Below are 15,157 nucleotides of genomic sequence, written 5' to 3'. Positions count from 1 at the left end.
ATCTCCAGATCATGTAACACTTTGGTTCTAAGTGTACTTGAGATGGGGGTGTGAGGAAGAGAATAAAAGCACCAGGCAGAATTTCATTTGAGCCATCTTGATTTAATGGGGATTGATCTCTCTCTCCCTGCCCCCTTCCATTTCTTTCTCTCACCCTCTTTCTCCTCCAGAGACAATTCAACAGTCTCTTTTCAATCCATACCTGGCTTTAACTAACACTCACATTCAGGAAGTTCTTCTTTATATTTAACCCAAATCCTTTCTGCTACAGTTAAACCCATTTCCTCAGTGGAGATTTGGAACAGCTGGTTCCCATTCTCTTTATGGCAACTCTGCTTACAGATTATCTGCTTATAAAGGACGTCTATACCAACCTCTCCCAAGACATCCAGATCCCTTTATTTAAGCATTTCCCAAGAATATTTTCATATACATTTATTGATAAGCAATTGCCTAGTGTTTGGAGTTCTGACTCATTGAGGAAATTTCTGCAGCTCAAGAAAGACAACAGCCTCTATCCACAAACTTGACAGGGAAAAGGGGCAATATTTAAGAACAATCATTTTCTACTTGAGTCATTAAATACCAGCTTTTTTGGGAAGATACTGCTAATTCAAAGTTTGGGACAGAACAAAGACTAAAACTAGAGCAGAATGCTTGTGTCTGAGCAGGGAAGCACGTAGATGACCAATCTTTGGCCAAATGCCTACCTACATCTCCACACAAGAACATAACCCCTTACATGCATATGGCAAGGCATTTTAGAACTTTGACAAATAATGCCCAATGTTGGTCTCTCAATGAAATTTGTAACTGTCTTCTCCCCATCACATATCTCAAACGGTTTCTTCTCTAAAGCATTAAAAAAAGGAAAACAAACAAACAAACAAAAAAACAAAAAAAAAACACCCGACAACTCTGGAGCAATACAAAAGATCTTCAGCTGACTTTTAGGAGCAAACAACATATGTTCTTGAACATCTGTGCTTTTCCCAAGCTATTTTTTCCCCATTATTGTCAAGAGAAAAGAAGTTGAGTAGAATCCTTCTCCACAGAGGCACAAGTCTATAATACTCCCTGTTGATTACATATAAAAGACACAAAGTATTAGTTTATTAAAAGCAGCTTCAACCATTGCTGTACAAAGCAGTTTTCCGATGCAACAGATTTATGAAGTAACAGCTGAAAGGTATGCAGATCACAAGATACATGACAAATGTACTTTATTACATGGATCAGAAATACCATATGTACTAGCAGTTACTGTACAATGATACACAACACCCAACCAAGACCATTTAAAGGTTTTGCCAATATTGAAAACTATAAAGACACAATGCGAGAGTGAGAAAGTGTTTCATAAGATAGCATAATGCCAATACAATTCATCACTTTAGGAAATAAAATACATTCTGCATATTATACTTAATGTATTATAAAGCAATGCCTTTCTTTAAATTAAAATTTGAAGGACTTTACCCCATTCATTGTTTAAAGCAGATGTTTATAACATTTTTCTGTACTTTTAAAGTGGAACTTAGTGGAATAAATAACAGACAACGATATTAACAAAATAAAGGAGATTTCAGATTCTGGTATTTCCACCAAAAAGATACTTAAGTCATGTAGTGTACAATTCATTTCCATCATGACAACTTCCTAGAGGCATTTTTTGGCTGGAAAGGACTTTAACAGAGTTCATCCCAACAAGTACAATGTTTAAATTCATTCTGCTACATTCCAAGAGGCTGCTCAGCCTTGGCTTAATGGGTAGTACACCCAAGACTGCGAACACCTCCCAGTATCTAAGTTTCCTTCTTAGATTGAATCAAAGTCTGGCTCCCTGTAGCATGCCCTCATAGGTATTCAGTCTACATTTTAGGATAGCCTTACTCACTGCATAACAGTTGCATGACTTTGGGCAAGTTTATATATGTCTTTAAACTGTTGATCTGGAAATAGGGATAATAAGAGCATTGATCTCCTAGCCTTGTTTTAAGGATTAAATATTATATATAAGGCAGTTAGCAGAGTAAACATTTTCTAAATGTTGGCTGTTGTTATTTTTACTACCATCCTAAGAATGAGTTTTATTGCTCCCCTGTTCTAAAACACATGCAGAAGACCCTTGACATTCAACTATGTAAACTTTTGAATTCTTTTTGGTAAGCAGGCCCAAACCTGGCCCTGGAACTCCTGGCTGCCTGAAGGACCTCTGGGAACAACAACCCCCTGCTCATCCTCAAATACTTCCTTGCATTCGTGTTTCTAATATGCTGGCAAATACAGGGGAAAATAGTTAAATTTTGAATCACTCTGCCAAGTGGTGTCACAAGTGAGTCACTTAGTAAGATTAGCTAACAACCAAACACCTGCATTTCCTTTCTATTTATATATTTGGCAATTCTTTGAGGTCTCTTTAGATCCTGCCCGCTTCCCCCACTCCCAATTTTATTTTGTGGCCAGCACTTTAAACTACATATCACTGTCTATCATAACCACCAGTGCCATTCAGATATTTAAATCAAGTCATTTGCAGCCAGTTATTTTTCCTTCTGTAACTCCTAAAAACTATATCCTAGATATAAATTTTGGAAACAACCAACAAATTTCCTAGTAAGCAAATACTTACTTTACTGCATGTTTATTTTACACAGCCTGTGAACTAGTAGGAAAAGAAATACATCCACATTAATGTGACAGTAAGGAAAAAAAAGTTATGATCAAAACCACCGCTTGATTCTACCTTAGAGCTTCAATTATAGTTGGCATTTCTTATCTGATCAGGTGCCACTGAGAATGGCCTACACCTTGCCCTTTCAAATTGTTCAGCCTTTTAGTAATTCAGTGCTTTTAAAGGAAATCTAGTTTGCTGTAGGCCCAGAGATTTGAGACTTTATAAATGATTGCCCTTCTTTTTTTTTTTTTCTTTTAATTCGTATTTATTTTATACTGAGTTTATTCCCGAGCCGTAAGTTTTTGCTTCTTTAGTTTCTTCTGGGATATCGTTTTCTTCTGTGCCACCTCCTCTTCTGGCTTAGGAACAATCTGTTCCTTCTCAGTGAGGATCATCTCAATGTGGCACGGGGAGCTCATGTACGGGTTGATCTGGCCGTGGGCTCTGTAGGTCCGGCAGCGCATCTTGGGGGCCTTGTTCACCTGGATGTGCTCAATGACCAGAGAATCCACATCCAAACCCTCCCGCTCAGCATTACTCTCTGCATTTTTAAGCATGTGCAGCAGAAATTCGGTACTTTTTTTGGGCCAACGACCCAGGGTCCAACCCCACTGCTTGGCCTGGGCACATCTACCAACTCCACCATTGTACCGACGGAACGGCACACACTGCTTCTTTAGTGTGACATCTTTCAGGTATTTGGTGGCTTTTCGGATATGCATACCCTTGATGGCCTGGGCAGTTTCTCAAGTGTTCTTAAAGTGAACGTGAAGATTTGAGCCTCTTGATTTGCATGATTTTGTGGGGTTTTCTGGGTCCAGTGAGTAGCGAACCATTTTCGCAGGTCACCTAAGGCCGCTTACAGGAAGAGCATGATTGCTCTTCTAAAACTTGTTTTTTATCTGATCATCATCAATCCGTCACGAGTTGAACCAAAAAACAGGCATTCTACCCTAAAATTACCTTTCTCTCTTAGCAAGTCTATACATCCTTGAGGAGGAGGACGGCATGACAAGAACAGGCTCTGGAGTCACACTGCCTAAAGTGAATCCCAGCCTTCCTAGATTTAGTTATGTGGTCTGTGTGCTTCAATTGCCCCAAATGCAAACAGAAATACTAGTACCAAACTCATAGGCTTCTTGGGTGGACTAAATGAAGTAATACTTTAAGTAATTTTGATCATCCTTATTCTAATAATAAATTTGACTTTTTTTAAAAGCAAAACTAAAACATTACAGTCAATTCCTAATGTGACGTAGTTCACTCAGTCAAATTTCAAAAATGATTTGGTCCTTAGCTTGAGCTCCATCTGGTGGTTTTTTTAGCAATCCTCTGGAAAATATTAGTCAAAATGACGAATTTCAAAAAGATAAGCTAATTATTTAGAAAACTAAAGGACTATGTTATACTTAATTTATAATTTTGAAGAATAAAATGACAGAGAAGTGATCATACATACCCCTGTACCAGCTTTAGAAATGCCAGTTTAAATTTCCTGCCAAAATTCAGAGGTGGGAAGAATCTTGCTGGAGGTATAACTTGAGAAGTCAAGTGTGTTAGAATTTCCCTTTAATTGCCATCTTCCCAAAGGCCATCTGACACTTGAGAAGTTTTTTGGTAGCAGTGCTTGATTTTTTTGTTAGCAAGTTAAATCCTAAACAAATTTCATGACAAACAAGCAAATGAACATTCTATCAGAGAGGCCCTGGATGAGCTACTACCATTGGAGTGGAATTAGAGATTAAGAGTAACAAAAATGTGAACAAATTCCTGCAAATAGTCTCTTAAAGAAAATCTGGTTAAAAAACATGACAATGCTGGGAAAATTTAAATAAACATTTGGTGCATCACTGATACAGATTTGGTTATCACTGATACAGACAATTCCTGGGATGAAATAATTCAACAAGTATATTGACAATGATTTTGTCAATGGTGTAACATTTGCAGCTTTTCATTTCGTGAATAACATTTACATATCCACTTTCTCCTCACAAACTGTTGTTATTCACAATTCTACCAAAATGCAACAAAGGCCATGAACCAATGATATCCACCTTTCATCTCATCTTCCCTAGCTTAAAACTGACTTTAAATATTTTAAACTTACCCACAACTTTTCAATGAATTTTTGAGTAAACTGAGATAAATCTTACTGTATTAAAATAGTTACACACAAGATACTTTGGTCAACTTTGCACTGCATATATAATGGTGGTTCTATAAGATAGTGTCATCTGGTGACATCACAGCCATCTAAGTACACCGATGTTCCTATGATGACAAAATTGCCTAACAACGTATTTCTCAGAATGGATCCCTGTCCTAAAACAATGCATGACTCTAAATCCAGCATATTACTGGCAATAAATGTTACGGATCCTGACCTCCTGAAAGATGCGGGTCATGTCCTATTCATCTCCATGTTGTGACCCAGCCTACGGCTATGCTTGGCAGTTTGTGATCTCACACCCAAGTGACCTTATTGTAATACATTGCACCTTTGTTTTCCTGTGAAGTTAGCATCTTTTTCTGGGCAGATGCAGTTTCTGGCCCTAGAAAGTTGATAACCTTGTATTGTTCTCTGCATCCCTAGCACATGGAAGTCTCCAGCACACAGGAGACACTCCATAAATATTTGTTCCAGTGCAAATGAGATTATAGTGAAATTTGAGGGAACACAACTCTGCTTAACTAAAAGTAAATTTAGTCAGAGTGCAATTAGCAAACTAGCAAGACAGATTTAACTAAAAATCATTTCATTATACTGGGCTTTCTTGTATCTTACTTTTTGGAAAACTAGTTCAGTCAAGGCTGAACAGGTTTCTCTATTGCTAAATCTCTATGGGACTATACTAACCTAAAATCTTGTGGAACTTCAAGTATGTAGTATTTCTCACATTGATGTGATTTTATTTTTTTAACCATGCATCTGGAGAAACTTGATTCAGAAAAAAATACTCTGGGAAATACTGCATATTAGGCCATATAATATCAAAATATTAAATGAATCAGATATTCTAATCTAAAAAGCATGCTGACTTGTACATGCTAAAATTCTACCTAAAATTAAGATTTCTGAAAATAACTGAAAAATTTGGTCTTCTCTATTACTAAAGTATCTTAACCATACATGGAAAAGATCAAACTCCAAGATTTATACCCAAAGTATTTTTTATTCTGAATTATACAAAACCAAAATTCCAAAGAATATTCATAAAATAGTTTTATTTATTTTTTTAAAGATTTATTTATTTATTTGAAAGGCAGAGTTAGAGAGAGGCATTGGTTCACTCCCCAAATGGCTGCAATGGCCAGAGCTAGGCTGATCTGAATGCAGGACCCAGGAGTTCCCTCCAGGCCTCCCACGTGGGTGCAGGGACTTGGGCCATCCTCCACTGCTTTCCCAGGCCATAGCAGAGAGCTGGATAGGAAGTGGAGTAGCCAGGACTAGAAGTGGCATCCATATGGGATGTTGGCACTGAAGGCGCCAGCCCCCACTGTTTTATTTTTAAATATGCTTATATAACAGCTTTCTTTAAATCCGAGTTTATACAAATTTGTCAGTAATAATTTATTTCACCTTTACTGATTATAATTACCATGTTTTAAGAACAAACATAACCACATTATTACTTGACAGCATTTTGATGTCTGATAATACCTAGATATTAAGACAGCATCCAATTAAAATACAAATACAGCTTTCATTCACCACAGAAAATATTTTATTTTAGTTCTAAAAAATCTGAGCAGTTACACTGGGTCTGAATTGAAGGGGAAAAAGGCCTACTTAAAACACAAAAAGAAATAGTCTTCATTTGGTGAGAGCTGAAAGCAAAGCACACATTCTTGCCAAACAACTGTCCTGTGGGGTCTTTTTCAAGTTTAGAATGAGAGTCTCTCTACCATGCCAGACCCTTTGCTGCTTTCACTGCTTTTGCTTTGCTCTTTCCCTTTCCTTTCTCTCTCTTTGCCTTCAGCCTTTTTCTTTGTCTCTGGTTCATCCATATTGGGTACTGTCCATGTTGATCTAGAAGAGTCTTTCTGTTTCTCTTAATTTCAGTCTCCATTTTCATGTCATCTGAATTTAAAAAAAAAATGGAATAACTATTAATACTCATGTATAAAAAAATCCCTATGAAAGCATATTAATAAACTGAGAACATCCTCAGAAGTGATGGTGGGGCTGGTGCTGTGGCATAGCAGGTAAAGCTGTCGGCATCCCATACGGGCTCATGTCCCGGCTGTTCCACTTTCAATCCAGCTCTCTGCTAAGGCCTGGGAAAGCAGTAGAAGATGGTCCAAGTCCTTGGTGCCCATATAGGCCCTAATCAATGATCATTTCTAACGAACTCAATGGAGCACTCAGCAGCATAGTTGAGATGAAAGAGGCAGACAGGCAACAGGCAACAAAGGAGGAAGACTTGGTCACAACCAGAGGCTGCTCCATGTTTCCTATCCAGATTATACTAGAGATCAAGTTCTGCTGATCAGAGGCTTGGCAGAACGCTCAGCGCAGCTATGCTGTGGTGCACTGTCATCACCCTGAACTGCTGTAAGGGACAGGTCCAGAATGCCCTTCCCTGGGACTGTTCCATGATACAAGGTCTTTTATTATATTAGATATCACTGTTCCCACAGTGCCTAGAATTGTGCCTGGAGTATAACCGTCACTCGATAACTAGTTGGTAGATGATTTTAGATGATGTACTAGGTTCTGAGCATGCAGTGGTCCATATAAGCTCCTTGACCTCACGGAGTTTACACTGTTCTGCTGAGGTGAGAATAAAAAGCAAAAAGAGAATTTCATCCAGTGGTAAGTGATTTTTTAAGAATGCTAGCAGGACCAGATCAAGACCTAGATTCTATTATGTACATGGAAAGACAATGAGAGACTTTAAGCATGAAAGACATATAAATCTGACTTATATTTTAGACAGACCACACTGATAATACGTAGAAAATGAATCAGAAGGAAGCAGGGGCTGGTATGGGCAAGAGTTGATGGTGATTTGGATTAAGGTGAAAGCATTAAAGAGGAGGAAAATAGATAAGTTTCCTAATGCATTGCTGGTAGTTTGGATGTGGGGAATAAAGGAAAGATGGGTCAAGAATGATGACCAGGTTTGTGGCTAAGAAATCAGGCAGCTGGGGGTTAGTGTTATGGCCTAGTGGGTTAAGTTGCTTCTTGTGACACTGGCATCCTGAGTGCCGGTTCAAGTCCTGGCTGCTTCACTCTGATCCAGTTCCTTGCTAATAATGCACCTGGGAAAGTGGAAGACAGCCCAAGTACTTGGATCCCCGCACCCACATGGGAGACCAGGATGAAGCTCCTGGCTTTGGCCTGGCTCTACCCTGGCTACTGTGGTCATTTCGGAAGTGAACCAGTAGATGGAAGATTCTCTCTGTAACTCTACTTTTCAAATAAATCTTAAAAAAAAAAAAAAGAAAGAAAGAAAGAAAGAAATCGGGGCTGGCACTGTGGCTTAGCAGGTAAAGCTGCAGCCAGCACTGGCAGCATCCCATATGGGTGCCGGTTCAGGTTCTGGCTGCTTCACTTCCCATCCAGCTCTCTGCTCTGGCCTGGGAAAGCAGTAGAGGATGGTCCAAGTCCTTGGGCCTCTGTATCCACGTAGGAGACCTGGAAGAAGCTCCTGGCTCCTGGCTTTGGATCGGCACAGCTCTGGCTGTTGCGGCCACCTGCGAACTAAATAAGTGGATGGAAGAACTCCCTCCCTCTCTCTTTCTGCCTCTGTGTAATTCTGCCTTTCAAATAAATAAATAAAAATCTTTAAAAAAAAAAAAAATCAAGCAGTTCAAAGAGTAAAAATAACAAGAAACATGAACCTGAAAGCAGAAAAGAATCCTAAGGAAAACAGTTTACTAAATGTGGAAGACTCCTCTATCCACAGTCTCATCCTCATTTAGCTCCCAGAACACTGCAAGAATGAGAGTATCCAGATATACCCTAGGCAGATTTGGTGTCCAGAATACATACAGAATTCTTACACACTATTAATAAAAGTACAATCAACATACTTTTAAAAAGAGGAGGTGGTGGCAAAGTTCTTAAATACAATATTCTCAAATAAGGTATACAAATGGTCAATAAGCATATGGTAATATGTTCAATAGCATTATTCATTAGGAAAATGCAAATCAAAACCATAAAGAGATACTGCTTCGTATCCACTGGGATGGCTCTAACAAGAAAAATGAAAAATAAGTGAGGATGTGTATCTCATACATTGCTGTCAGGAATGTAAAATAGTGTAGCTAGTAAAAGAGAGTAAGCAATAAATCACTATAATCTAGCAAGTCCACTCATGTATATATCCAAAAGAATAGAAACAACAAAAACTTGTACACAAATGTTCACAGCAGCACTATTCATAACAGCCAGAAGACAGAAGCGACCCAAATGCTTATCAACAGATGAAATGGAAAAATATATGTGATATATACATCAACTATTACTCAGCCTCAAAATGGAAGGACGTACAGGTTGAGTATCCCTAATCTGGGAATCTGAAATCCAGAAATTTGTGCATGCCTGACACAAAGCTCAAGTGGTTTTGGATTTCAGACCATTTCAGATTTCAGATTTTTGAATTAAGAATGCTTCACCAATAAAGTTTATGTAAATAATCTAAAATCTGGAACACTTCTGATTCCAAGCATTTAGAGATACTTAACCTGTATTGATAAATGTTACAATGAGGATAAATTTCAAAAGCATCATGCTAAGTGAAAGGAGCCAGGCACAACACATCATATATTGTATTTCATTTATATGAAAAATCCATTGAGACAGAAAGTACTTTAGCAGTTGACAGAGATTGGGGCTTAGGAAAAGAGAGACTGCTTAATGAGTTCAGGGTTTCCTTTGAGGGTGATGAAAATGTCTTGCAACTAGAACTGATATTTGCACACTATAAAAGTACTAAATGCCAATGAACTACATGGTTAGTTTTATGTTTCATGAATTTTGCCTTAGCAGAAAAAAAAAAAAAAGAGAGAGAGAGAAAGAGAGAGAACAAATGGGTAGGGATGGCATGCATGTGAGGAAATGGAAGTAATAACTGAAGTAATAACTGAAGGCAAGTATTTCAACAATTTAAGGAGCTGAAATAGGCACCTGACTAGTAATTAAGAGCTCTACAATCCACATCAGAGTGCCGGGATTCAGTTCCAGGCTCTGGCTCTTGACTTCAGGTTCCTGCTAATGCAGATTCTGGGGAACAGTGTAAGTAACTGAGTTCCTGCCCCTCATGTGCTTTGGACAGGTCCAGCCCAGGCCAATGCAGGCATCTGAGGGAGCAAACCAATGGAAGGAGCTCTATTTCTCTGCTTTTCAAAACCTTTTTTTAAAAAAAAAATTTCAGAGAATTGAAATACATCAGCAGATTGAGAGAAATGTGGATTCAAGGAAGAATTTTTCTTTCCTTTTTCAGTGGGACTTCTGAGAACACATATGGGGCTGACCCAGCAGAGGAGACTGATAAGGAAGATGCTGCGCCAAATGCAAAGCAGAAAATGACTAAAAACATGAATCAAGAAATTAGTGTTTGAGGGACTGCTAACAAAAGAGGGAAGAGACTTTGAAATTCTTATAGACTTGGGTAGTAGGAAGATGAAGATATTTCATTCATTGGCCCTATTTTTCAAAAAAGCTAAAGTAAAAAGCTCCCTATAATTTTTACTTGGTGGAGTGGGAGAAGGATGGAATGGGAAGAGAAAATTAAAAATGGTCATTTGGAAGAATGGGAACAGAAATTTCTAGGATTGAAAGGTTCAGGAATGCTGCTATCTTCCTTGACCATATGATACCTAATAAATATACTTCCATTTTTAGAGTATGCCTGTTAGGAGTTTTTAATTTAGTTTGCTGCCTTATTGGTCCATTAGGATGTAAAAACCAGTGACCCTTTCTTTCTGCTGAAACCAGCATTATAGACAGTTTCCAACTTCACACTCTGATTCAAAGACAGAGGTCCCTAGGATCTGTTAAAACGAAATATGATGAAACCTTGTGACTTTCAGAATAATATATAGGGGTCTATGACTCACAGAGGGAACTAAACTTTACAAGAGTAAAATGAAGTGCTCTTTCTATCCTGTCTACAACCTTACTGAACTGTGAACTGTCTCAACCAGGACATGTTGAGGCTTGTCTATTCCTGAGACACTCAGGCTATTGGATAAGTACCAAAGACCAACCCTGAACAATCCAAAACATGCCTATTCAAACGGACTAGCTATGGAATAGTTTAGCATACAATTTATAGTAGCACCAAGCCTTCAAAACATAAAAATGTGGTATGGCAGATTTGCAGGAAAGTTGGTATGGGAATGGTAGAGGACAGCTTTAAAGGGAAAAAGAGGGGCTGGCAATATGGTACAGCTGGCTAAGGCGCTGCTTGCAACTCTGGCATCCCGCATCAAGCACTGGTTTGGCTGCTCGGTTCCCAACCCAGCTTCCTGCTAACACACCCAAGAAAGCAGAGGAAGATGGCTCAAAAGCCTAGGCCGCTGCCATCCATGTGGGAGACTAGGATGGAGTTCCTGGTACGTGGCACAGCCTTGACTGTCACTTGGCCATTTGAGAAAAAAACCAGTAGAGGGAAGATCTTTCTCTCACACTGTCTCTATGCCTTTCAATAAATAAGTAAAAATCTTAAAAAAAAAAAAAAAAAGCAACACATAAACTCACCTTTTTCATCTGTCACCTCACATTCCATTTTCTCTTGGTAATGTTTGGGTACTACCACAGTTGCTATCTCTTTAACATCTTTCATGACAACATCACTGTCTAGTTTGAGAATACTTTTAAGTCTGCTCAGCTCCTTTGGAGCATTCTTTTTTCTCTTTTCAGCACGCATCTTCCTTTTCCACTTACTCCGTAAGCTTTTAGCCATGTTTTACCTAGAAGTTAACAAAAACATACATTCAAAAGTAAATACATACTATTTTTTTTTTAAAAAAGGTACGTTCTTAGGAAACCAGGCCAACAGATATCACTACCAGACAGGAACCAGTGGAAGGTAAAGCTCTTCAGGATTTATGAAGTCTTAATGTGCAAGTTAGGGGAGGATCAACGTGGTACATACAGCCATTAAAAACTTAACAGTATATCTAACAGCCTTTCTTAGAATTCTTCAATGACCTTCCCCCTCATATATTTCACACCTACAAGGTCACTTATGATCTGCCCCCTGCCTACTAATGAAGGACCCAAAGCTGGCGGGGTCCTTGGTAGCACCCTGGGGACCCAGAAATTCAGACTCCGGACACCGGTGATGCAAGCACAAGAGGCGGTTTATTTACGTTTTGCGCAAAACGGACCCCTCCCTCCTGAGAGAGTGAGGTGCGGGACAAGGGTTACAGGCAGTATTTAAAGGCCCTTTCTTGAAACTTCCTTGTTTCACAAGTCCTTCACTTCAATTCCATCTCATCTAACTCCCCATTCCCACACACATCTGCAAGCTCCAATCACATCTGAAAAAAGTCCAAATTACGTCCACGTCGGTGCCTTCACATGTGCTGGTCCTGTCCCCGGGCACTGCTCTTCCCAAAGTTTGCTCCTTCAGTACCTCAGAAAGGACCTCTCTGACACCCGAGTTCCCTCCCCGTAAACTCAGGCTGCACCCCGTCACTCCCATTGCACTGCAGGCTCCATCAAGACGGAGCAGCCAAGTAGTTTTGTTCGCCGTTCGTCCCCCAGTGCACAGCGCTTTGCATTCAGCACAAGTTATACAAAAGCTGTTGAATAGATGGCTAGTCTAGTAACACTTTTTGAACGCCAGCAATCACAAACTCAAATGTTTCCTTGTCTACAACAAACTGAACCCTGCCAGGAGCGGAAAAGAGGGCCCAAGTGAACCTCAGCATCTTTACCGACGACGGAGGTCTGCACTTTCCACAGTTTCGGGAGGCCAGAGGGCCGCCCCAAGGTCATGGAGGCCCTTCGCCGTGGATGGAGGTCCGCAACTCCAAACCAGAGATCCAGTTTGGTCCCAAAGCTGCCAGCGCTTGCCACGAAACTCTCTAAGGGCCCACAGTTCCACGGCCCAGAGGATCTAGCAGTCCCCAAACTCACCGGAAAAACTTCCAGACGCTCACGCCACACGCAGATCACGCCGACCGGAAGTCCTGAACTTCCGCCTTCCGGACTGCGCCGACGTGGGGCGGGCGCACTGCACGAAGGGAGCCAATTGGTCCTGCACGGTGGTGAGAGGCGGGTCTTCGGGAACCCGGGGTGACGCGATTCCTGCCTTCGGGGTGAGTAAGGGTGGAGCTAGAAGCTTGACTGGTTGCTTGCGGGTGTAGAAGTCGGATTTGGAGAATGCAGAGTAGTGTCCTGGGCGAGAGGGGCGGCAGTGGGTCATCATCCCGGACGTGGGCGGGGTAACTTGAGACTGTGTCTGTCAGGCGGGGAGTTCGAAGCCCGCTTTCTTTTCTTTTTCTTTTTTTTTCTTCTTTTTTAAAGATTTACTTATTTATTTGAGTTGCAGAGAGAGAGAGAAAGAGAGAGAGAGGTCTTCCATCCACTGGTTCATTCCCCAGATGGCCGCAAACCGGGGGAGCTGGGCCCATCAGAAGCCAGGAGCTTCTTCCTGGTCTCCCACGTGGGTGCAGGGGCCCAAGGACCTGGGCCATCAGCCACTGCTTTCCTGGGCCATAGCAGAGAGCTGGATTGGAAGTGGAGCAGCCAGGACAGGAACCAGCGCCCATATGGGATGCGGCACTCCAGGCGGCCCTACCTCTATGCCACAGCGCGGGCAGCCCACTTTCAGATGTCAGACCCTGCCTCACCGTTCACAGGAGCTTAGGCATTGTCTTAGACTGAGTTATCGGAGATCACGTGTTCTTTCACAGGGCCTGTTATCAACTTTTTTTGCAGCCTGTAGATTTTCCCATCAGGAGTGATGATCTCTTAGATATACATACTTGTCAGAACATATCAAATTACACTGTTAAGTATGTGTAACCTACGGTGTGTCAATGCTATTGCCCAAACTAAAAACAAGTTCCCATCCCAAAGAAGATGGGAAAAATGATGACGTTGTTTCAGTCCAACCAGTGTTTACCTGTCTGATCACTTCCATAGACAGAATGCTAAACCGAGGCCGACTGTTTAGGTCAGGAACAACACCTATATTGTGTAAGCTTCCAGTAGCATAAACTTTGCAACCAAACAAGTCTGTGCCGTGTTCTTGGTTCAAACACTTGTGAATGATACAGATGAGTAGTTGTCTTAGAACCTGTATTTCTTGTACCTAAAGCGAAGATAATACAATCTAATTGATCCTAGGTACATGATAAGGTCTTAGCAAATGATAAACTTCCTCCCTTTTTACATTTTAGTTTCCAATATGTGGCTATACAATGTTACCTGTAAGCAGATTTTTCTAAAGATTTACAACATTATCAAAAACAAGAAGGGAATTGTCTTTAATGATGTCCTGGTTAATTCTCAGGTTTACTGGCTGCTGGTAAAGGAGAGTTTTTTGTGAAACAATTTGTGAGTACCTTCTTTCTTTAAATTCTATCTCTTTAAATTCTGTCTTTTAAGAAACTGCATTGTATGGAAATCACTGAATTCAGAATATAGGAAGTTTTTAAGAGAGACTGAAAAACTTATAATGTTTTTTTTTTTAATTTTTATTTTTTGACAGGCAGAGTGGACAGTGAGAGAGAGAGAGAAAGAGAAAGGTCTTCCTTTTTGCCATTGGTTCACCCTACAATGGCCGCCACGGCCGGCATGCTGTGGCCGGCGCACCGCGCTGATCCAAAGCCAGGAGCCAGGTGCTTCTCCTGGTCTCCCATGCGGGTGCAGGGCCCAAGCACTTGGGCCATCCTCCACTGCACTCCCAGGCCATAGCAGAGAGCTAGCCTGGAAGAGGAGTAACCGGGACAGAATCCAGCACCCCAACTGGGACTAGAACCGGTGTGCCGGCACCGCAGGTGGAGGATTAGCCTAGTGAGCCTCCGCAGCGGCCTCAAGTTTTATGCAAAAAAAAACATGCCTGAGAAATCTAGTTTCTTTAAATGGAAAATTAAATTCTCAGAGCTATTGAATTTCTGTTTTACAGGTTTACCATCTACATGTACATAGTCTTTTTTTTTTTTTAAGATTTATTTATTGTATTTAAAGTCAGAGTTACAGGGAGGGAAGGTGGGGAGAGAGACAGATTGTCCATCTTTCTGGTTCACTTCCCAAATGGCTACAATGGCTGGGACAGACAGAATCCAGGAGCCTGGAACTTCATCCTGGTGTCTCACGTGTGTGGCAGGGACCCGAGCACATAGGCTCTCTTCCCCACTCTCTCAGGCTATCTTCCCCACTCTCCCAGGCCTTTTAAGCAGGGAGATAGATCGGAAGCAGAGCAGTGGGGCCTTGAACTGGACTCATACAGGATGCCAGTATCACAGCTTAACCTCTGTGCCACACGCTGGCCCCATATATACTTAGTC

General features: G+C 40.8%; 1 protein-coding gene and 1 pseudogene across 2 annotated transcripts; both read right to left on the bottom strand.

The window, feature by feature from the left end:
- Positions 1-2,912: 2,912 nt before the first annotated feature.
- On the bottom strand, positions 2,913-4,061 carry LOC133768600 (large ribosomal subunit protein uL22-like; annotated as a pseudogene).
- Positions 4,062-5,886: 1,825 nt separating this feature from the next.
- LLPH (LLP homolog, long-term synaptic facilitation factor) lies at positions 5,887-12,862 on the bottom strand. 2 transcript variants are annotated; one of them, XM_062203288.1, is made up of 3 exons: positions 12,780-12,862; positions 11,394-11,605; positions 5,887-6,761 (listed from the first exon to the last, which is right to left on the bottom strand). In XM_062203288.1, the coding sequence occupies exons 2-3, from the start codon at positions 11,596-11,598 to the stop codon at positions 6,583-6,585; spliced, it is 384 nt and encodes a 127-aa protein (XP_062059272.1). In that variant the 5' UTR covers positions 11,599-11,605; positions 12,780-12,862; the 3' UTR covers positions 5,887-6,582. The 2 variants fall into 2 exon arrangements, with proteins under 2 accessions (XP_062059272.1, XP_062059273.1); XM_062203289.1 differs by lacking the exon at positions 12,780-12,862 and adding an exon at positions 12,578-12,773.
- Positions 12,863-15,157: the final 2,295 nt, after the last annotated feature.

The sequence above is a fragment of the Lepus europaeus genome, chromosome 10 (genome assembly GCF_033115175.1).
Source record: "Lepus europaeus isolate LE1 chromosome 10, mLepTim1.pri, whole genome shotgun sequence".
NCBI classification, from domain to species: Eukaryota; Metazoa; Chordata; class Mammalia; order Lagomorpha; family Leporidae; genus Lepus; species Lepus europaeus.
This window is presented reverse-complemented; position numbering and strand designations above follow the sequence as displayed.

What these genes read in the sequence shown, in the direction of transcription:
- LLPH (XM_062203288.1), bottom strand. Translation starts at nt 11,598, where the DNA reads ATGGCTAAAAGCTTACGGAGTAAGTGGAAAAGGAAGATGCGTGCTGAA. An exon ending in TGAGGTGACAGATGAAAAAG is followed by an intron (nt 6,762 to 11,393) that starts GTGAGTTTATGT and finishes TTTTAAATTCAG; the next exon opens with ATGACATGAAAATGGAGACT.